We start from the raw sequence: 24,120 nt of genomic DNA, 5'->3' as shown, positions 1-24,120 counted from the left end.
TATATATATTAGTTCTTATGATACATGTACAAATTTGGGCACGTATTTTGCACACATATTTGGATACTATCTTTATCACCAACATTGATCTAGGTAATTAATGTTATTAATCGCAAATTCATAGCTTAGTTGAGATTCTGATATATTCGAAGTAAGTAGAAATTTTATTTTCAAAATTGATATGAAACACAGAGTTTATTTCACAGAGAAAATTAGGAGAAATGCAGGTGAAAATTGAAGAAAATCAATTATTGAAGCACTTTAAATAAGTGTTTTGCTTTTTTATTTTTGTAATTATCATTATGAGTTATAAAGTTTACGAATTTTCATGGTTATTTGTCTAGGAACACAAATAAAACAAAATATAAAAGTCAAATTCAAAAAAACAATCATTTCATAAATAGTATTTCGCACACATCAACTACTTCTATAATTAACTCTAAACTAGTTGTATATTAATCCTTTAGATCACTTCCGCTCCATTTGTCCTGTAACGCAAATAAAACAAAAAATAAAAGCCAAATTCAAAATTAATTCTTCTAATTGATAGCATTTTTGTTGTTTTCTTCTTCTTTGTGATCATATTCTCTAATTGTCGTTTATATTTACAAAAGCAATAATTTCATGACTTTATTTTATTTTTTCTTTATGCACTACTTTTCAAGAGAGAAAAAAATGAATTTCTTACAATTTACCAGATTATTTTGTATGTACAAGAGTAAAAAGAAACAAATGATAACTCATCAAAATGGGTTCTTACAAAGTAAAAGAGTTTATCTTTAAAAACCACAAAACAATGTAATGATAACTACGTCTCAGTCTCAAACAAGTTGACGTTAAACTATGGAAAACATGGTCCTTCAAGTACTGGGTGAGTTCTTGCAACCATAGCAACAGGCATTTTGCTTCTACCAACCATAACACTTTCCAAAATCTCACCTTCTTCTGCTTCCCTTTCCATTGCGCATGTTTTCTTGGATTTATAAACTCCCAACACCATCCTTCCTACAACAGCCACCAATCCCACACCTAATAGCCCGATAACGAAACCGATAACCAAAAAACCCCATATTCTCTTCTTCTTCCTTGTCCCTGAAGGTAACACTATAGTGAAATGACCATGATTTCTTGTGTAACATAAGTTGTGAAACCTCATTTCACTAAGTGAAACTTTTCCATTTTCATCAAACATTGCACAGTACTTTGTTGTGCTTCTTCCCTTGATCATCTCTGTTAAATTCTTGAACTCGATCGATATAGGTTGCCCCATTGGTCTAAGATCAAGCTTTCTAAGACTTGTGATGGTGCTAATATGTGATGGTGCATCATAAACAATGAAACCAATAACAGAAGTCAAGAGATTGTAACCTGATATGTTGAAGTAATGAGTAGACAAGTTCCCCATATCGTTGTACACGATATGGATTCTTTTGACATAAGGCACTGGAATTGTTCTTGGAGGAATTGAAAATCCACTGAAGTTTGCACCTTTTTCCCACAATGTCCTGCTTCTTAACCTCACTAATGTGAGTTTCATTCCTGCTAGACTTGAAGGAACAGTAGCATTATATAAAGATCCAGTATGTTGATGAATCAAAGTATTGAAAGCATGTTCATGAAGAATAACATCTAATGATTTCGTAAAGCTGTTATTATTAGAACATTGAACAAGAACAAAGAGTTTCAAGAAGAGGAATAACAGAAGTATGTACAAGTTCTGCACAAAATTTGATCTTCTTGGCCATTGTGATCTATTCTTGGATTTCATTGAATCTGGGTAACTATTCGGTTTGCTTTACTTTTAACGTTATGAAGGACTTTAAGCTTGGAAAATGGCTGAAATTGAGGGGAAGAAAGAGGGGTTGGAGATGGGAAGTCTTTTTCTCTTTTGGACTAAAAGTAGGACTATAACCAAGGGTGTGATAATGAAGTGGGTCAAAATCGTGGAAAATCAAGGCGGTCTGAATTCCAGTATAAACATAAGTGGGGTCTGAGGAGGATAGAATGTACGCAGACTTCATCATTATCAATAAAAAGACAAAGGAAAGGAAAAAAGGAGTAGGATTATGCTCAAAGTCATGCTTAAGTTGGTCCCATTAGCATAATAATAGGAATTACACCTTTAGGGTGAAGCAATGATGACTTTGTCTGTTGATAAAAGAAACCATAGATATTCCATAGAATGCGGAAATTATCATTTATCACATGGACTTTAGTGCATGCTCTTTTGTATTTTTGCAGACAAATCTTTATAATAAGTTGGAACAACTAGGATTTATATGGACAGTTTGATGAGTACTCAAGAAAGTCATGATCTAGGCTGTATTTCCATTGCACAGCCTGTGATGTGGAAACCTATCAAACACGTAGCTGCGTATCTAAAAAGTGTTTCAGCTGAATCAAATAGTCTCTTGAACTCCCTAGGAGCATTTTATTCTTCAATGTCAAAGAGTCAAAGAAGAAGCATGCTATAACAAACATAACAGTCAGTTAAAAAAACATTACCATCTCGAGCAGCTACACGAGGATGTTGCCATTCTCATCACTGGACATCGATGTCTTGTTATCTCAGGACGCTCTGCCAAGCTTTTCCTCGTTACCCAGCCTTCTGATCCTCGTTATAGAATGTAGTGCGCAACAGCTTAATGGAAAGGGTGGCATTGCTCTCTTCTGCCACCCCGAGCCGCAAAGAGTACCTGCATTAGGTCAATCTGAAAACCAACATTTACTGTGTATGCTAGAAGTTCAAACACAGCAGGCAGTCAAAGCTTGTGATGCATTGATGATCTAGCAGAATTGGCATCCACAACCAAAATAGAATTTGAAGCTTCGATGGAATGTACTTAAATACACATCCCAAAGCAACTGGAATCAGCATGATCAAAGTCATTAAAAGATCAAAATATGAAACTACTCAACAAATTTGATTTTACTAATTTACAACAGTGCAACTATGGCAACAGGCAAAAAACATTATAACCCACAAAACTCTAGCTCATATGTGGAGCACTTTAAGCAAGAAAGTAAGATACTATTACAACGTAAAAAATCTCCAGGACTCTGGCTTTCTATTCCCTGACTCTAAGCTCTGCGCGAAGATGGAGAATTCCATTGATGAAGAATAAACTCTCTTCAGACAAAAACGGGGTCCAAGCTACACCAAACAGGTTCCTGTAGCCAACAGCCTTTGCCACTAATGAAGGTGTAATCTCCCTTGTACTTGCTCACATATTCCTCACCTGGACTGATACGAGCTGCAAACTCATAATCAACTGCAAATGACACAGACCCCTTCTCTTGCATGCCCAGAAACAACCCGAAGCAATGGAATGCACTTTGATGATCCATGTTGCAATGAGCTGACAGGAAAAAACCCTGTCCACCCAAATGGAAAGCCTGTGAATAAACTCTACCAGCTGGAAAGAGGCTAGCACATTCGTCTCTTTTCAAATCTAGGTATATAACAAACTGCTGCTGAGGCGTTTCAAACTCAAGAGCTTTAATAGGTCTGTACTTGTATGCACGCTCCACATAACGATGGTACAACGCATTCCCCGCCTCGGCAGCAATTGAACGCTGCCGATACGGTGCTTTGGCCTTATAAAAAAGAGCCTCGAAAACAAGCTTTGAAGCAAGCTTGGGATCAAAGTCAGTGCACATCACGACTTTCTTCAGCTTCCTGCATGTCATGCATGGAATCGAATGAGGTGAAGAAGATGTGAGCTCCATGCTTCCCGTCGTTCCTCAAGTTTTGGGTAATGCATATGAACCCACTTCAACACAAAGTCAAAGACAGCATCCTCTGAAGCAATTTGAAGATTATCACTTGACAAAACAGCCTCAATTCCCAAAAGAGGAAGACTCAATACATCTTCTTGGAACCTGAAGGATTTAAGGAAAAAGAATGCAAATGAAGATACTTTTTTTCTCAAATTCAACCAAACCATAGAGAACCATGTCTACATAGAGCTACTCAATTGGTTATGTCCTTGAAACATTGAGCAAGAAACTGTTTTGCAGCATCTGTTAACGGCTGAACTTCATCCGCCACTAATATATTGGAAGGAAGATCCAAATAGAGCAATGCTGATTCAGTCGTCATGCTTAGATTCCGCAGTAAGTGGCTGCAGTATTTCATGCATGACGCAGCCTCAAATTTGTTAGCAACCATCATCACATCAAGCACAGCAGTAGGTGTTGTAGCTGAAAAAGTATTACTATACATAAAATTCAAGAGATCCATGAGCGCAGCTTCTTCTGCTCAAAAAGTTGAGAAAGGAAAAATTTAGTTCTTTAGTCAACCAACAACAGAAGAAAATATATGCATATAATTTTTTCTTAAAACGAAGGGGAAACAAACAAAGAGGTGCGCAGGATATTTTGCACATAAAAACCATCAAGTGTATAGAGAAGAGAATACTACTAAACTTGCAAACATTATACGCGATAATCCTTGTCAAATTGACTCTTCAAGAGTATCTCATATAAAATTCATGTCAAGGATCCCATAATAAAAAAATAAAAAATATTGGATACATGTGCCCGCGCTAAATACCGAAGTTCCTAGACCCTAGTGTGGTGTTTACTTATCTAGTTGTTTGGACTTTGGCAACCCTAGGAAGATCTCAATTTCAATTCATTGTAGTAGGTAATATGATTTTTATTGATGGTACATTGATATTGAAAAATATAAACAGAAAATGTATCTGGTTCGTACAAAATTCAAATTTCCTATTAGAGAAAAATCTAGTTATTCTAAGCTTTTAACCCTAACAATAGCCGCTGGGAGCAGAAGCAGACGGTTCATCTATTGACAAACATTGCATTCTTTTCAACCTTGCCTTGAGAAGGAAATGTAGTTGAAATAAAGTAATTACCCGACGCATGGATTTGTATAGTTATCTGCCGTAACGCCGACTCTTTCATACCATTTGGGAACAACTACGAACAAAACAAATAGTTGTACAAAAAAAAAGGGAATGCCTAATTATTAAGGCCAAAGTATTACATTAAAGACTACTCACCTTGTAAAAGAATTGACTCTGAGCCACCAATATGGGGGAGATATGTAAAGTTCTCACACGAAGGGGGTTTGAGGGCTCCATGTCAGTAGATGAATCGTCATTTTCAGACTCTTCTTCATCGCCTATAAAATGCATCAAAACCTTGAAAAATAACCAATGACCACGTAGAATAAAAATTAAGAATGCAATTATCATCAACGAAAATTTTGTCTTTTCAATTATTCATGCAGAGTATATATGAAGAAGATTGTGCAATATCAGAATCTAACCTCAGATACTCTGATAATCAGGATTTTATGGAAAGAGCAAAAATCACTAATGACTGATATCCTTGAAATAGAAGGAAAAGACAGCCATTATAAGGAAGTGAATAGGTACCGAGGAGATTTGTAGTCATCACTATGCAAGAAGGCGATTCATCAAGCATTACTAAGCTTCTTCTTCCCGTTCATCATCAGCAAGACCTTCTTCCACTTCTAGAGCAGTATAATTTACAACCTGCTCATCATGTTGCATGACCATATCCGCATCTTACAAGTGAAAGAGATAAGCATACGGAAGAAAATAAATAGGAAACGTCAAGTAGTTTGCAGAACTCCCAAATATACAACTAATAGGGAAAGTTTACAAGACGAAGCATATTTTGTTTTCAATAGGCCACAAACTTTTGAGAATGAATATTTTCGATCAGCCACACAAATTAAGTCCGCTGTGATTTCAAACAGCCAACAAACAATAGCAGCATCTAAAAACTATAGCATCTGCGACAAAATTTAACTGGCAAACACACTTGTACTGGAAGAGGGACTGCAAGATCATAGTATATTAACAACAACAAAATCAATGCTCATCCATTCTAACCTTTATTTTAACAAAAAAGAGAACTCTAAATTGAAGAAGAAAATTGCAGTAGCTATATCTGCAAAGAAAAAAGAGCACTAAATCCATAAACTCTCTTTCGCCCCGGACAAATTTATGCACTAAAACTGGGGCACGTGAACTCGTGGTCTCTTTGTAAAAAATTAGGTATTTTGTCTCTATATTTTCAAAAATGGGTATAATATTAAATGTTGACACGTGGCACCCATCCTACAAGAAGACTAAATGATGCACTTGGTTGAATGTAGACTTATTTACCTAGAGGACTAGGGATCAATTCTTCCTTTAAAACATCTTTTCCTTCTTTGCTTAGAAGTGCACTCATGTTCTACAAATCTTAGATTCGACTCTAATTCCGCAGAACAACTACTATTATAATTCAACTCTAAACTAGTTGAGTCTAGCTATATGATTCATCTACATCGCTTCCACTCCATTTGGATTTGTAAACTGTCTTTTCCATCCATTAACCAAAAAGAAATTCCCACATGAAAAAACCGACTTTATATGTATAGACCAGAAACCAAATAGAATAAAAGAAGTTAAACCCTATCTATTAATGAAGTAGGTGTTAAACCCTTACAAAGAAGTGAAAAATCCATTTTATTTCATTTAATAGTCCGGCTATGTGATGAGGATTAGTGTGAGAGATTAGCTAAAAATGGATTTAGGAGAGGTAAAGATAGACCGAAGAAGTATTGGGGAGTGTGTTCATGCTAGTAGGTAGGAGTGTGTTATCTTGGTGCTCTTACTAGTAGTCTTAGTGCTATGCTTGTAGTTTCTTGTTCTTTGACTTTGTTGATGTCTATTGTTTCGTACAGTTCGATTGCAGTATTATTTTGTTCTAGTGCTACTGTCTATTGTTTTACTACCTATTGTCTCTTGTACTTCATAACATCTTTTTCTAGTCTGTTTTTATCTTGAGGCGAGGTCTAGTGGAAACAACCTCTCTAAAGGTCTACTTACACTCTACCCACCTTAGACCTAACGTACCCTCTACCCACCTCAGACTGCCTCACACTGTACGGATACACATTAACATTGGGTATATTGTTGTTGTTCTCTCTTATAACAAAAATTCTGTATCATTCATGAAAACAATAAGGAAAAAAAGATGATTTTTTTAAAATGTAATGAATAATAACAGAAACCCAAAACTCTAAAGATTTTAAAATATCAATCAAGCATTCAAAAAAAAAAAAAAAACAAGCCCTAAATTAAAATTGAGAATAGCAAACCATTTCCTCTTCTGTTGATTCTTCTCTCCTTCGCTTCCGTTTCCGAGCCCAATCAACAACTAAACTCAAACCTTCCTCCGTTTTCAGTTCCGGCAAGTCCGGTACGACCTCAATCTTCAATACCCGATCAGAAAAGTTGCTATCGTCGAAAGCAAACCCATAGTCCGATTGATTACCTGACCCATTATACCCACGCCCGGAATAGATATGGGTATTCATTATCACCCCGGATATCAAACTGTACAGTTTTTTCACCCAAAATTGAATCAAGTTGCAGAAATTAACTCAAACACAAATGGGGAAAAAAACAAACATTTCTGAAACCCAAATCGAAAATTGAGAAATTACAGTGAATTTCTTCAAAGAATACTTTTTCTGTTTGTTTGTTTTGCTAATTTTTTGTTTTTTTATGTTCAAATCAATTATATAAAGTAGTTGGAAAAATCAAAAATCAAATTCTGTAGTTCCAATTTATGTTCTTTGGAGTAGTATGTTGATGAACTCACTAAATATTTTTGAAGGATGTGTATGGAATCTATCAAAATTAATATTCCAATTTTAATTTGTTTGTACGATTTTTATTTAGTGACAAAATTTAAAAATACTATTTCATTTAATTAGGTACTTCCTATATATGTTAGGTAAAATTTTAAAATTATTAAATAAGATAAAATTTAGAAGGTAAAATTATTTTTTTTAGACAATTCAATATGAGTAAGATAATATTTTTTTTAAAAACATACCATATAAAGACTTGTTTAGTTGGAAAATAAATTATTTTATGATTATTATTTTAAAATTTATTATATTTATTATATTATTATTAATATGAATTAAAAATAACAGTACGATATCGGATACTAATTATACTTCTTTTCTTGTCAAGACTATGTAGAGGGGTTGTGATCAAAAATTTAATTGTGTGTAACTAAAATATCATCTAATCAATGACTTGCTTATAACATGTTGTACTAATTAAGTTATTGATAAGGATATATATTGCATTTTATTCAATTTTCTTTTTAGCTTTGATTTTCAAATTACATCTGTCGTAAGAAGTTATGTTTGATTCTAAAAAACATGTTATAATATGATTAATTATCGAATTTTAATTAATATTTGATGATTTATGTTATGTAATTGATTAATGATAAATTGATCCTTCATCACTTATTTTAATTCATTAATTTTTCATATATATAAATAGTCCAACTAATTATCAACTCCATTGAAAATGAAGAAGAGAAAAGGAACAAAGACTTGTACATACATATAATAAAGTTTAGTTTCAAAATACGATTTTCATGTTCCTCTTTTCTTTGTTTTTCACTTAAATTAGGGTCGGCTTAGTAAGATTAATGAAAATTAATAGTTATGATAAGAAATTCACATACCTGATAGTGTAGATATGAAACTCAAAATATCAAAATACTTTAAATGTGTTTTTGACTTTATACTCAGTTTTAAACATATATATTCTCATTGGTTTTATTCCCTATTTTTATTACTATAAAAGCTTAGCTAACATGTTTTAGAAAAAATAAACTTTAGAAAAATCATGGTTAATACCTCATCTAATAGCAACTGAAGAAGAGGTTTAATTTAAATTTCACTTATAATATACAATATATTATTCGAAAACTATATCTTTTTTTTAATAAGAAAAAGTTATTTGAAAAAGGAAAAGTTTAGTCCTATTGTATTCTACGAGTATAATTGAATATTAATTTTTACTTTTATTTACCTAATTAAAATCGGAAACATGATAATAAGGTTATTGGAATTCAAACTCGTGATACTGCGATTCAAATTATAAGTGATCAACCAGTCAATTAATTGCATAATTTATACAAAATCTGAAACTAAACAAATGTTTTCATACAAATTAGGATGTTTCCATAAATACAGATATGGGCTTGGATTTTCCTGTAAAGCCCAAACCCACAATATATAAAAGCCCAACCTAAAGAAAATGACAAGGAAAATGGGCTAATTTATGCAAATGTCTCTTTTTAGGCTATAATTTAAATTTTGTTCCTTTTTTAAGAAGTGCAAATATAGTCACCAAAAATTACCCTTATGGATAATGTTAGACTCGGGTCTAATGTTTACTCATACAATGTTCAATCATTACAGATAAAGTATCGTCTAACGTTGCAATAACTTACATATATTTTTAGATCGTTGTCTAATATTTTCTTATACGATTTTTCATAACGCTCACAATAGATATACTAACTGTGATTGTCCCTGAAGTATATCCGCGGCTTCTTGTACTAATTTCACAAAAATAACATGAAAAAATATGGAACATACAATATTCTATATTACTCATATTTACCAAAAATGTTCATTTTTTCCTATTTTTAAACTTATTAAAGAAGAATTTAGCATATCAAATTACATCACTAAAGTATTAAACTCATATAGGGTAAAAATTTCAATTGTTATATTCCAAATTAGTACTAAACAATAAGAAAGAACCAAATTAAAAGAAGACAAAAGAAGAATAAGGTCATTCAAAAAGATTTGATGATGTTAATATGCACTTAGAATATATATATTTTTTTTCCTAATTAACAAACAAAATAATTTTTGCTAAATTTGGTTGGTTAATATTAGTACCTATGGGTCATAATTAATTCATATTTATTCTTTTGTTAGTACAAATCCAACAATTTCTTATCATTATTATTTATTCCAATACAGTACCAAAGTGGAATGCTGTCTTCTCATGGAACATAACAATAAAAAAATGATAAAAGATTTTGAAAATTATTATTTGCTTAATACTTTAATTATATTATTGCTAAATGCCAGACATGAAGAACATTATTATTAAATTAATTATTATTATATACCAAGGATCATGGAAGTTGGCAGCCTTATATATTGCAAATCTATTAATAGTATATTTATTATTATTAATACTTGTCATGTCATTAGGTATGTTTATCTAATTATGAAATATGCTGAGGAATTTTAATAAATCATATAGCATTAGAAAAATGAAATTCCTTATTCCTTTTCTTTTTTGTTTCAAGAAGCTAGAATAAAATAAATTACACATGGTGTATACTATTTTTGAACCAAATGTATAGTCTCAAGGGAAGAGATTAAAGTTTTGTTCTATTTTCAAACAAAAAGTTAGGAAATTTTTTCTAAATGGAATTTCTTTTGAAAACTATTCAAACGTGTTTATTAAAATGAGAGATGCTAGTCTTTTGGATCATAATTTAAGTCATAGTCGTAGCGCGTATAATTTATAAGTTTATCGATTTCAGAATAACTTTACGTGATATTTGAGATCTCGACATTACAGAGCCTTCAAATAAAATATCTTTGAGTCATATGTCTAAAATTCCGTCATTTTGCTTGAATTTCAATTGCATGTTAAGTTTTATATAATTATCGTAATCTATATATTTTGAAATAAGGTAACTCGTAAAATTTTTCAAAAACATACAAGTCAAGTAACCTAGGGTATATACCCAAACTTAAGCAAATTGGATGGATTTTTTTTTTTGTATGGATCAATTTTGTCACCCCTAATTATAAACTTCTAATATTCATTCTCTTACCTCTCAAATCCCTAGTGACATTGGAGAAAGATTATAATTCTATGTTTAAAAAGTAATTTTTAAATATTAAAGTCAAAACGACAGGATAACACTCACGTGTTACATAATTTGGGATAGAAAGAACAACAAATGTACTTTTAGGTTAAAAAAAAATATCAATGTAACTTTCATAACACGAATTTAAATTTAATCGAAATACCAGTTACCTAATGTAACTAGGATATTTCCATTTCCATGAAGTGTAACTAATTTGTCCAATTCCAATTATTGTTAAGTTGTAACTAAAATTTGAAATAGAAAAGACTATAGAATGACACAAAATGCAGAAAAAAGAATAATAATGGATTGATGAAATGAAAACTTAGAAGAAGAAAAAAAGGACAATGGCATGTGGGCAGTTGTGTAATTTGCTGGCAATTGAATTGATGTTTGGATTTAACAGGTTATAATGATGAAAATGAAGAAATAAAAATAAATACAGTAAATATTTCAGAGAATATATAAAGTTGCAGAAATAAAATAATTATTAATAATAAAATAAAAACTGGTACAAGCAGTACCAGAAATATTTAGATAATTTTTATTTTCTAGCTAGGAGTTTTTAATTATTCGAGTGAAAAAAAGGAAAGAAACATTAATAAAAACATAGGTAAAATATCTAACAGATAAAGTACATTACATACTTCAGCCATCTATTATTTTAATTTCTCACCTGATGTTCGAAATCTATATTAAAGTTTCGATTAAATTTAAATTACATATTGCAGGGTCCATAACAAGTTATTTTTCTTGGGAAAATGTCTACTATATCTTTCAACATTGTCATTTAAAACTAATATACTCCTCGTTATGAAAATGACACATATATACCCCTATACGAGGGTCATATCACCTCCAAATGACAAAGTTAAAACATGTATATAAATTGAAAATTTGATTCAAGATCTCTAATTAAAGATGGAACAGTTCACTACTGTAGGGACGGAGACAACATATAATGAGGGATTCATCCGAACCCTTTCGATGAATTATTTTTTAGGTATGTATAATAGAAATTGAATCCCCTTCCAGTAGTTCGTTTAGTTCTCAAATTTTGAACCCCGTATTAAAACTTTTGACTTTGCCACTGCACTACTACACCATAAAACTCATGTTAGCATTTCTTCTTGATCTTTCTAGCTTTGTTACATCTAGCCTACAAAATTATAATTTTTTCACTATTCATTTCATGTCTGTCTTCTGTCAACAAATGTTGTGATAATTGGAATAGAGAGAATATGATCAGTAAAATAATTGAGAGAAAAATCAGACCTACAAACACGTAACGTGTTACGTGTATTTATTTGTGCATATTTAAAATTAAAGAACATATAAATATCAAATAAAATTAAGTCTCATTATACATTTACTTATTATGTCTTTTGTAAATGTTATGATAGTATTAGTAATTTTGATAACGAAATGATAACTAGCTACTATTACGCGTTGAAAATTCATAAATAATGTAATATAAAATAATATTAACGATGTATATAACTTAAATTGTTATAAAATGGCTCACACAAAAGCCAAATTTTTTCCAATTCTTTTCCCCTTCCAAATGGTGGGGAAGGGAGGAAGATATGATTTGAACTTCAAAATATTGTGGCCAACAGAGATATGTGGGTTCAGAATTCTGATATAATTTTATAATTTGATATTTATACATTTATAGCTCGAATAATTGTGTTTGACAGGAATATATGTGTACTTTATTAAAGTTCTTTCTTCATCATAGGGATACAGCATGTGATATTATTTTGAGTGATCGGAAATAGTTTCTCTATTCTATAAATATAAAAATAAGTTTATGTATAGCATATAAATAACATTTGAAAAATACTAATGATGTTGTATATATAAATAGATAATCTCAGTTAAATCAATCTTAAAAGCTAATTTACGATGAAAAGATCATTCAAGACTATATAAGAATAATTCATCTCAACGAGCTCACCCCGCACGTCCAAACAAGCTCATGAGTATTGTAAGTTCAATTTGAATATTATGTTAAATGAAATTTATTTAATTTAACATCACAAGTTAGCTTAATAAAAAAGATTTATTTTCAAAGTCATTATAATTCAATTCATCTCATTCATCTTCGATATAAGAGTCTTCTTTTCAATATTTTAACATGTTTAGACACTGTTCGATATTAAATATGTGAACAATTTAATATAAAACTTAAAAAAGTAATAATGTATATTAAAAAAAATAGCTACATTTTCTCCTTAAATTATCAAGAACTTCAATGATTGAATATTCCATTTATTTAATTCTATTTTAATATCATTCTAAATATAGTGTAAAATTCCCTACTGCTCAAGCTTTTGGAGGTATTTGTCTAGTGGCAAGGTGCATTATTTGGTGTGATCAATTATATGAAATGACACATAAAAGAATTACTTTTAGTTTAGGTATTATTTGATATTCGATATTTATTGATTTAATTAATATAGATTTAGTATGCATAATATTCGTTATATAGTAAAAGTTAGTAGATTTTTCACAGAAGTTTTTCTATTTCTAGATTTTGAGTTTGAAATTTCAATTAAATATTATTGTTCAAACACGTACTAGAAGTACTATACCAAACTAAAGAAAATGTGTATTTTAATAATCAAATAAGAAAATTGTATACTAACACATGTAATATTGATATTAATTAAAAATTATAAGATCAATTTATTTTTATTTATCTCTCTACATATATAGCTAGGAGAATAAAAAGAGTAGGCTAGAGACACATAGAGACAAGAATGAACATAACAAAAAGGCTACTAAGAGTAATTGTCAAACTAGGATTAATATACTAATTGGCCCTAATCAAGAAAGAGCTAATTAGGGTCTATTATAAAATCTTTAGGGTTTTTCTGTACATCAAAAGTGGTTTGTCTTAATTAGGTGCTTAATCTTTTTGCTAAATGAGGATTAATGTATTATACTATATCTAAGATTGTTATCAACAGAGTTGGTTAATTTAATCATTAATCGGCATATGAAAAAAGTTTATCTTTGTATGATTAGGAGATCACGAGTTGAAGTCATAAAGATAACCTTTTACATAAATACAATGTTTGTAAGGTTATTAAAAAAACGTTTACAAGGTTAAATTTGGCATTTCTATGAATTTTATGCAGGAGTTTTGTGAATCGAGTCTTTTATTCAATAGACCATGAATGATTTGACGGTGAATATGAAGATTTTCAATTAAGCACATCATAATTTTCTATGATGCATCATTTAATTATTTTTTTTCAAAACTTTATATAGTACGTTCAAGATTTGATTTGACATAACATCATAATTAGATTTATCGGGTCTTCTGTAACACCTACAAACTCTTTTTGTGTGTTTGGGAATTGGAGGGAATATATATTCTTTTTGGCCCTTGAATGTCACTTTTCGAAATGAATGGTAAAATTCTAGATAAAAAATATCCATCTCCAGACGTAAAAGTAACGTTGATAGAAAGAATCTTACATCAAATCGATTGAAGAGTTTTAAATAAAATTTGAACACTTCTCCTCTCTAGCTATACGTGCCAACTTTTAGTGTGTGATATATGATAACATAGTCAATGTCCTATTATTATTCGACCTAAATTTCCCATTAACGTATATAAAAGCTTAACTATTATATTTAGTTTGTTGAATGTACAGAAAAAAAAACTAAGGGAAGTGATAAAATGTTTGACCAAAACTTTCACATACATAAATAAATACAAATTCCCAACATCAAATGTTATAAGTGGTTGATTAATTGTCAGTGCAAGACAGCTTATTTTTCATTTTCTTGCCTATGCTCCTTACAAATCTATCAAATTTCTTTTATAACAATATTATTTGTTCAGATATCGTCTGATTATTATGATAACAAAATATTATAATAGATAACATAAAATAAAAAAAAAACAATTCCAAAAAATATTTAGCTGTTATAATGAAATATAGTTATAAATAATGATTCTTATAAAAAAAAATTAAACAATATATTTAATGCATATATTTTCAATATTAAAATCATAAAAAGCAAAGCATATGCAAAGGAAGTGATGGGCTTTTCCATAATGCATAAAGATTGGAAGGAGTGTACAATACAAAGGCTAGCTAATCAAGGCAACTAAGAAAAAATAATTTAAAAAATAAAATGAAGAATATGAATAACTTTGTTCCATATAATAATAATATATACTATAATAACAATAAAATATATTATCAATATTTCAATTAATTAACCATCATATATTTGTCTTGTCATTGCCTTTTCCCTTGCTTATATAAAGCCCATTTCTTCTACTAATAAATCTCATGAGCTTACACCTAGCTAGTACTCCACATTTCCTCTTTACCCCTTTATATATATTTCTCTCATATCATCTACATTAAAAAATATAATAATAATATGCAAATGTCTTGTGTCATAGGGTTAAGGTTTATAGTATTAAATGGAACGACGTGTATCTGATTGAGGCATAATAATTATTGTTATCTGATTAATATATATATGAAGAGAGCTTTCTTCAGTCCACACATGGGGAGCGATAGGGTTCAATTTGCTGCCGACTCATTCATCCAAATGTTGAGGTCTTGATAATCGAATGTCACCTCAGCAACTGAGTGAATGAAGCGGGAGTACAAGTTGAGTCTTGAGCTTCCTGTACTTGGACTGAAGGGAGCTCCCTCTTACCTTTTTTTCATATCGATTATTTTGTTGAGTACCTAATATTAATTCGACAAATTAAACATATATATAGTAGTGCTCATGCATGGTTTAACTTGCTAGGGTTAAATATACACTTGAAATTTCTTGGTTAATCAATTAAGGTTTACACTAATTAATATCTTTATCTTTTTTTTTTTTTTGCAGCTTATGTTTGCCTGATCCTAATTTAACCTTGAGCTGTTTTTATGTGAAGCTTTAGCTATTGATGCCGGGGCGGAGTTACCATATTAGGTACAGATTCAGATAAATTTAATAACTTTTTACTTTAAACTTTATACTTGTATTATTCAGTTTCAATTTCAGCAACTCATAAATTTTAAATTCCGATTCTGACTTTGAAGATATCAAGGATGTTTAGGGTTTTTGTGAAGTTCTCGAATGGATTTTTTTTAATTATATTGTTGAGATATATACTACATCATGATAAGATGATGAAGTTCAAATATAATTTTATTTTATTTTTGGTTCTTGGTGTAATAAAGTGTTTCTATATTGTTAATTAAAGATCTCAAGTTTAAATTTTATGAGTATGAAATTACTTTTATTAGAGAACGGTTTATCCTATTATGTAATATATGATACGGATGGAAAACTAAAAAAAAAAAAAGTTGTACTAATTTTCTTCTTATTGTCCGACCTTTTTTCTTGTCTTTTTTGTATACTTCCCTTTATATTGTTATATATATATATGTTATGATCGATTATTCTTTTCCACAATATACATTTGTGGAATGAGAACGTGTTGTAAATTTTATTTTATTTCTATATATTATTTTTATATTTCATCAATATTTATCAACTTTGTACTAATGCATATAATTGATATTGAGAATCTTGACCTACTAATCATATTTCAAATCAAATAGGACTTCAATAGATTAGATAAAATATAAGTATTTTGATTGAAATACTAACATTTACTAACCATTATTTGATTAAAATAGAAACATTCAAAAATTACCCCATATTATTTCTCCTTTCCTTTAAAAGGAATCTTTGAAAGATTGACATTTTTATTTTTATATATTTGTTTCAACATGATGTAAATAAATTCTTGAACATTTTGTTATTTAGGATATGCATCATAAAACTCAAATAAAACTATGCTTAGGGCTTTGGTCCTACTTTCCCATAATTCAACAAAAAATAATCTAAAAGTTTATAATTGAAGGATATGCACCATCTTTAACCAACACAAAGGGTGTATTTGATATGGAGGGAAATATTTCAACAAAAAATATTCATAAAAAAAGAAAAAGAAATTTATTTACATTTGATATCTAAGTAAGAAATACTATTCTAGAATATTTGTTTATAATCTTAACAAATACCATGGCCGATACAAATGCTGGGGTGAAGATTCGATAATCGTGAGTAGTGACGGATTCAAGATTTTCATTAAGGGGGTTTCGAAAAAAAGAAAATAGTGATTTGAACCTCTAAATCACTAAGTCAACCTCTAATCTTATATTCAGGAAGTTCAAAATCAATATATAAACATAAAAATTCTTAAGAATACCTTAAATATACAATGTAATTTTTTACCGAGAAAATTCGGGTGAACCCTCTCAGCATACTCTAGGTCCGCCTCTGTACGTGAGAATGACATAATCAACCTGAAATCTACTTATGAAACTTGTTTTTTCTAATATGAAACTTGTTTTTTCTACTTTCATGAAGAAAATGATTTTCTTCTTCTTTTAAGGAGTTTATTTTAAAAAAAAAAAAAAGATTATCCAATTTTTTTTAATCATTCGAATATAAAAAAAGATTATGCAAAATATTTTCCTCATATCGAATGCACCTAAAGTCTATTCAAAGCTATTGTCTCTATACTAGTTAATTTATAATTTTCCTTGTTGGAATAAATTTTTTCTCAATTCTTCTTCCATAAAAATATATATAATTTTTAACTACTTAGAATTCACATAATTTAAATTATGAAAAAGCAAAAGTATCACATTACAAAAATTCCTCAGATATGACATAGAATTAAATTTTGCTAGTTGGTTTCAAGACATGGAAGATTTTAAAGTTTGATTTACCTTTATATAATGGGGCCTATGTATTTTAACCCATTAAGAGGGAAAAAAAATTAGTGTGAATTGAACTTGATTAGTTTATTAATCACTACTATCTTTTCAAGCATCATCTCATAAAATCTTGAATATTACATAGTCAAGTGTTGCAAATCTATATTGAAATGGGTAATTAATTATAAACAAATTCAAGAAAATAAAAAGTCAAAACTTGTAGTGGGCCTCAACTACCTAGCACCAAAAAATGAATTTACAAATGGTGTTTTCTAGTCTCTTATATCACATAATAATAATTAATGTTAATGGTGTTTTTGATTCTGAGCATTAATTAGTCTCAAGATATATTTTGTACTAAAATGATAAAGATTAACTACGTATACCATATAGAAAGTGATTTCACTTATTTCAAGGGATATCTCGATTCATAAGATATCCTTATCTATCTCTTCATGATTTAACCAGATGATCCCTTATAGTCTCCAACGGGAATAAATCTAGCTCGCACTGCCTAGTATTTGAAACACATCCATGTGCTAAGTAGTAGTCATGAGTTCGATTACCAAGAGCAACATAATGCATGAGACAGATTTTTGGAAGCTTGATTGTTGGGTAACACCAACATTCTGCCGATGACAAGGTTTATGAGGCGGCCAGGGTGGTTTAGGTCAGAGTCATGATTGAACGTGACGTTTATTTGAAATCTGAAGGACTTTATTATTAGCTATAACTTTTGGCATAATAATAAGTGCTTGATCCTAAATAATCAATACGATTGGCTACAATATCTCCTTTAAAGTTTGGAGTTGGTTGTTAAATTGTTATTGGTAATTTTGGTCCACTAATGATGCATAATTACAAAATAAATTCAAGAATCATGCAACATAAAAATGCCCCTTTCAATAAGATATCATTTAGATTTGTCTTCAACAAAGTTTTAAAAAAAATCATATTTAGTCAACTCCACTAGCTAAGTTAAGATTTCATAATCTTTGTCCATCTAAAGCAAGAGCATAATAGAACAATTAATTAATTAGTACATATCGCAAGCAAAAACATGAGAGGGCAATACTATTAAAATTATCCATCGGATTATAATCGTCAATAATAATAATAACGATAAAAATGGTCTGATATGCCTCTATATTATACGCAATAGATTAAAATCATCATCACTTTAGAAAAATTAACCCCTAATACTAACGGAGAGACACGTGCCCAGTTAAAAATTAAAATCGTTTAACACATAAGAAGTTGTTTGATTGTTCCATACTTCCATGTTTTGTTGGAGTGAGGCCCAAAGTATATATTGATAAATGAAACACACTAATAGAGAAGCCCATTTTATAAAAAATAAAAACAAAAATACTTGAAACAAGAAGTTGGGCTATAAAGTATTTTATAAACTATAAAAGTGAAAATTTTACAATATAGAGGACTGATTTATGCAAATATACCTATTTTTAGACCCATTTCTATTTTTAAAATTGTTCCCTTGAAATTACCCTTTTGAATAACATTAAATCGGATTTAATATCTGCTCATATTATAATTTTAAATACCATCGAACAATATTAGCAACTAACAAAAAATTTGACCATATTCTAACATTTTTCTCATAAAATTTTTAATTTGCTCAAAAGGAATCTTTCGACAACGATGATCTAATAAAAATTCCATTATGTGAAGATTCTTAATTAAGGGAACCTTGTCTATGAAAGATGTTCGATTATTTCATTCCGTACTACTACCTCCCAATAGACACATGATGGTGTCTGAACTAGCTTACATGCACCTCAACTATTCCGCGGGGACATGCTACCCCATACAAGTACCAAAATTTGCTTGATTATGAAGTTGTACTTAATATACCCTATGCACAGTTGTTGCAGACTTGTATGAAAAGAACAACACCAATTATATATGGATCCCCACCACACACACAAAAAAAAACACCAGAACAAGAATCCTATGTAATTTAGAAGCAAGTTTCTCATGTAACTGTATCTGCATTAATGTACTGAAAGCTGAATGAAACATTTAAGGTATAAAAATCATCCAAAGATCAAAGGCCCATTGTAGTACCTTTCTGAGAAATGTACATGACATTTATCATCTAGATCTGCAGAGGCACTCGAACATAGCGCTGACGGATCTTCTGTTGTGTTTGAACTTGCCATTTCGTCCATCTTTATAAAAGGATCCACTTGATTCGTCTCGTTTTATACAATGACTCTTTATGTAAAGCAAGAAGAGGGGTCCAAATATGTGTATCATCTCGTGGTTATTAGGAACGAATTAAAATATTCACATAGAACGGATCCTCGTGGCATGCAATAAAATGTTTCAAGTTACCAAAACATTTGATTGTATAACTAGAGGGAGATCTTGGTACCTTTCAATCGTGATCGTGAACGTTGACCTCTTGTTCTTGCTTCCATTAACTTGGCCTTCAAAGTGTTCTCCTTTAAATCTGGTGGCATTTTAGTTGATGACTCCGAGATGTTCTCGTTTGAGGGAAGCTTCTCCGTCCATTGTCTGACCGGACTAGCTTGAGCCCTTCTAACAGAAGTAGTATAAGAAGTTAACTCATAATCATTTTCAGGTGGCATGTTTCCACTTTCTGACAATAAATAATGGCTTCTAATTAACTCATCAATCATATAGTTTGAGTTAACTCCAGGAGTTCCATCAGCTTTGTTCTTTTTCCCAGAACTACCTTCTTCTGTTACTTCACATATCTCAAACTTGTTCGAAGTGCTTATTTCAGCTTGGTTCTTTTCACTGGTTTCTCCCAGATCATTACCGTCAAACTCGTTCCTGCTTTCACTTGGTAATGCAGCCCGGTTCATCTGTTCTTCAAACTTCACCTGCAAATTGGACACGCTGTTACTCTTTGACCTTTCGTGTAATGCAGGTTTCCTCAATACGTAATTAGGCCTCATAGTTTCTTCAGCACTCTTTTCCTTGGCACCATTCTCGCGGGATCTCAAGTCAGAAGCACTTGGTTTTTGCAACTCAAAACAATGCGAGTCACTGCTAACAGAATCTTCTTCATCGCCCTCATCTTGCGGAGCGCTGCCAGCAACATTAAGAGGGATAGAATCCAGAGAACCTCGTCGGTAGGTGGTATCCCCTAAGTTAACATTATTCCTAATACCGGTTTGTTTAGTTTTAAGGAATGTCTCTATTTCAGACCTGAATTTTTCTATGATTGAGCTTTTATCACCTTGACCATATTGAGGTTCCATTTTTGTCTGCATCCGTTCATCAATCCATGCTTCGGAAATGTGCAGAATTAGTTGATCATTATTAGTCCTTTCAGTCCAATCTTTGTCAGATTTATGTCTTACAGAATGCAACTCCTGTTCATAATGTCTTATTCCCCAAGCAAACTCATCACAAAGGTCTTCAAGAAGTTGTCGAGACTTTTTCTCTTTGTCCCACTCTTTGGAAGCATTGGCAAGAGATGTTTTCACCTCATACAGCTCCCTAGCTAGTCTCCGATGCAAGCTCTCTGAGCGTTTTCTTAGCTTTCTTTCATCTTCCAGTTCATCTCTGACAGACTGAACCGCAGCACTAATTCGATCTTGCTCCTTACTTTTCCTTACCACTTTATCCTCTGTTATCTGCTTCATCAATTCATCTATTTCATGTCTATCTACTTGCTGATCTCGCACCAGCTCCTTGATCCGCACACGAGCATGATCTAGTTCTTTCTTTAATGCTTTCACGAGTGACATGTTTGACGCATGCTGCTCTTCCAGGCCCCAGATTCTATTCAGCACTTTTAGAAGTTCTGTAGATGTTTTCAGGCTGTAGCCTGTCTCTCCAATCCTCCCTTTCAAGTCTATAGAACTAGACGGTGTAACTGCAGCGTTGTAAGGTGCAATCTGAAAAAAGAATAATCACAAGAGTTATTGCAAAGATGTTTTTGCTCATTTTAGCTAAAACCTTTTAACATATCCACCCTCCTGAAAATTGATCCTCACTAACTAGTTTACAGACATTTCATTATATTGGTCTAACAATAACAGATGTAGAAGATGAACTAAAGAGAAGACCATGCATGCGGCATGTTGGTTTAGAGATGGTGATAACTGTTCCATAGTTACCAAGAGGGGGATACTATATATGGAGCCAATGTTTTAAGTTAATAGTCACTTTCTGGAGCTAATGATCTCAAGATGTTTGCGGTGAGAGAATCTTCTAAGATTAGAATGTTCTATTGCTGCAGGGAGTCAAAACTAAAGTCTTCGGGAATTCCCGATGCTAAAGAGTATAAAATCTTATTACCTAAATTACTTTGAGATTTTCATCAGCTCTAAATTCCTTAATGAAATGTTGTGTTGAAATGACCTAGAGAGGAGTTTGATTAAGTATCACTCTTAAAGATGTCGTCAATGCAGATTAGCACTCTCTTTACCTCCATTGAACTGCCATAGCTTGCAGGAGATACAGGTTGAATCGCATGATTGGTCCTTTCAATCGATCGATGATGTTGCATCAACGATGCAGCAACATGCCGCCTCAAACTGCCAGCACTTCCTGGCTGGCAAAACAAAACACAAATGTTAACGGAGAATGCTGAGCATTTTCAAAACTTTGCAAGCTCAAATTGAACTTTAGTTTAGAAAAGAGACAAGAACTGAAAAATACAACAAATGTGCCTTAATGCCTAACTTAGGGTAGCCTATATGAATACAAAAGAGACATCATCTCAGCCTAAGTCCAAAGGCAGCACAGCACTAAAAAGCATGAAAACAAAGTCAGGCAACGCGATAGCTAAACAAGTTTCCTAGTCCTTGACGGAGACTGAGTTAGAGTCGATAACCATATGTTGGTCCTGAAAAGCTTATTGCACTGAAATTCTCTAAGGAATCAAGGATACAATTTTTAGTGCAGAATAGGCATAGAGTCTATCTACTTGGTCGCGACTGTTGATCAACTTATTTCGGGGTTAACCTGATGATTAACTCTAGGCTGCCAAATCAAAAGGCTAGCGGTATCTCTTGCACGCTAAGATACTTGAATCATAGAACCAATTTCGGGAGTATTTGAGTAAATAAAGAATCTTAGACAGACGATGGATGGTAAAGGTTGGAGTCTTGTGGATCAAATTGAGATCAAATAAGAACAAAAACAGCAGAGACAGAAAAACAGAAGGGGACAGCAAAAACCAGTAACTCCAACAACATCAGTCACCTCAAAGGTCCCAACTTCAGCACAAAAATCAAGAAAATTTAATCAAAAGGATCCATTAAATGACACAAGATTAGTTAAACAACCATGTTCTGCCACTCTTAAACAAAAGGGTAATTGCCATTCAAGAGCTTATTAAGAAAAAGGAGATAATTCTGATGAACTAGCAACTTCAACACATCAGTCAGCTCAAAGTAACCTCAAAGATTCCAACTTTACAACAAACAATCAAGAAAATCAAATCAAAAGCAACCTCCAAATGACACAAGATTAGCTAAACTACCAAATTCTTCCACTATTAAACAAAAAGGTAATTGACATATAGCTCCTTTTTTTCATTTCAAAAGAAAAAAAGTAGAGAATTCAGATCAACCAGCAACTCCAACAACATCAGTCAGCTCAAAAGTAACCTTAAAGATTCCAACTTTACCACAAACAACAAGAAAATTTAATCACCAAATAACACAAATTTGCAAAACTACCACGCTCTGCCACTACTAAACAAAAGGGTAATTGCCACTCACAGAGCCATTAAAAATGAAGAGACTTCTGATGAACTAGCAACTCCAACTACATCAGGTTATCCAAATCACCTCAAAGATTCAAACTTTACCACAAACAATCAAGAAAATCTAGTCAAAAAGATTACTACCAAGTCCTGCCACTACTAAGCAAAAGGGTTTAGGCCAGAGAAATTACCAGGTCAGGTGAACTTGGTGAAGGATCAGGATGTTCAAGAACCCTACTATCCTCATAAATATGGTGTCTATGGTGGCGATAAGGCTGAAGACGGCGGATTCTTGAAGATGTAACATTATTACCATTAACATGATGCATTTCAGAAAAAGGTATCTTGTATTGATGAAGCTCCCAAAGAATTGCAGCAAGTTTTCTAGCAGAAACACAAGAATTCTGAAAAGGGTTTTCTTTAATACTATCACTTTCTTGAACAACAACAACACTTTGTTGATGATTATGTTGGAGCCTCAAAAAGGGTATTACTGGTGTAGTGTGTCCCCCTCTTTTCCCTATTTTCTTCAACTTTTCCCCTAAATTTTCTTGCTTTTCTGCTGTCCCTTCTCCACTTTTCATCTCTCTCTCTCTCTCTCACATCTACACAATTTTCTATTGTTTTCTTTTTCTTTTTCCCCCCTTCAACAACCCATTATCATTTGAGTTTAACTCACTGTAGTAACTGTTACAGCTACTGCTACTCTGTATTGTACATCAGTAGAGTCTTTGAATTCAGATTCTTTGTGTTGTTTAAGTTCAACATCCATGGCCAAAAACCAAAAATAAGACTTTAATAGGGGAAACTCTATGGTTTTTTTGTTTTTTTCTATAGGTGTTGTGGTGTATGCATTGAGCATAGATTAAATCTAAATGAACAACT

The 24,120-nt window shown here is 31.6% G+C and overlaps 2 protein-coding genes and 1 pseudogene across 3 annotated transcripts; all 3 read right to left on the bottom strand.

The window, feature by feature from the left end:
• Positions 1-719: 719 nt before the first annotated feature.
• On the bottom strand, positions 720-7,681 carry LOC107028980 (annotated as a pseudogene). Its single transcript, XR_003580022.1, has 6 exons — positions 5,403-7,681; positions 5,025-5,146; positions 4,878-4,941; positions 3,978-4,257; positions 2,506-3,882; positions 720-1,542 (listed from the first exon to the last, which is right to left on the bottom strand). The product of XR_003580022.1 is annotated as a BTB/POZ domain-containing protein POB1-like (transcript).
• LOC114078457 lies at positions 842-1,768 on the bottom strand. Its single transcript, XM_027919343.1, has one exon. It carries the CDS (start codon positions 1,766-1,768, stop codon positions 842-844), a length of 927 nt encoding a protein of 308 aa, XP_027775144.1.
• Positions 7,682-19,422: 11,741 nt separating the features above from the next.
• Positions 19,423-24,120, bottom strand: LOC107026841 (uncharacterized protein At5g41620). The gene is made up of 3 exons (XM_015227931.2): positions 23,427-24,120; positions 21,952-22,077; positions 19,423-21,418 (listed from the first exon to the last, which is right to left on the bottom strand). Exons 1-3 carry the CDS (start codon positions 23,817-23,819, stop codon positions 19,901-19,903), a joined length of 2,037 nt encoding a protein of 678 aa, XP_015083417.1. The 5' UTR covers positions 23,820-24,120; the 3' UTR covers positions 19,423-19,900.

The sequence above is a fragment of the Solanum pennellii genome, chromosome 8 (genome assembly GCF_001406875.1).
Source record: "Solanum pennellii chromosome 8, SPENNV200".
NCBI lineage: Eukaryota > Viridiplantae > Streptophyta > Magnoliopsida > Solanales > Solanaceae > Solanum > Solanum pennellii.
This window is presented reverse-complemented; position numbering and strand designations above follow the sequence as displayed.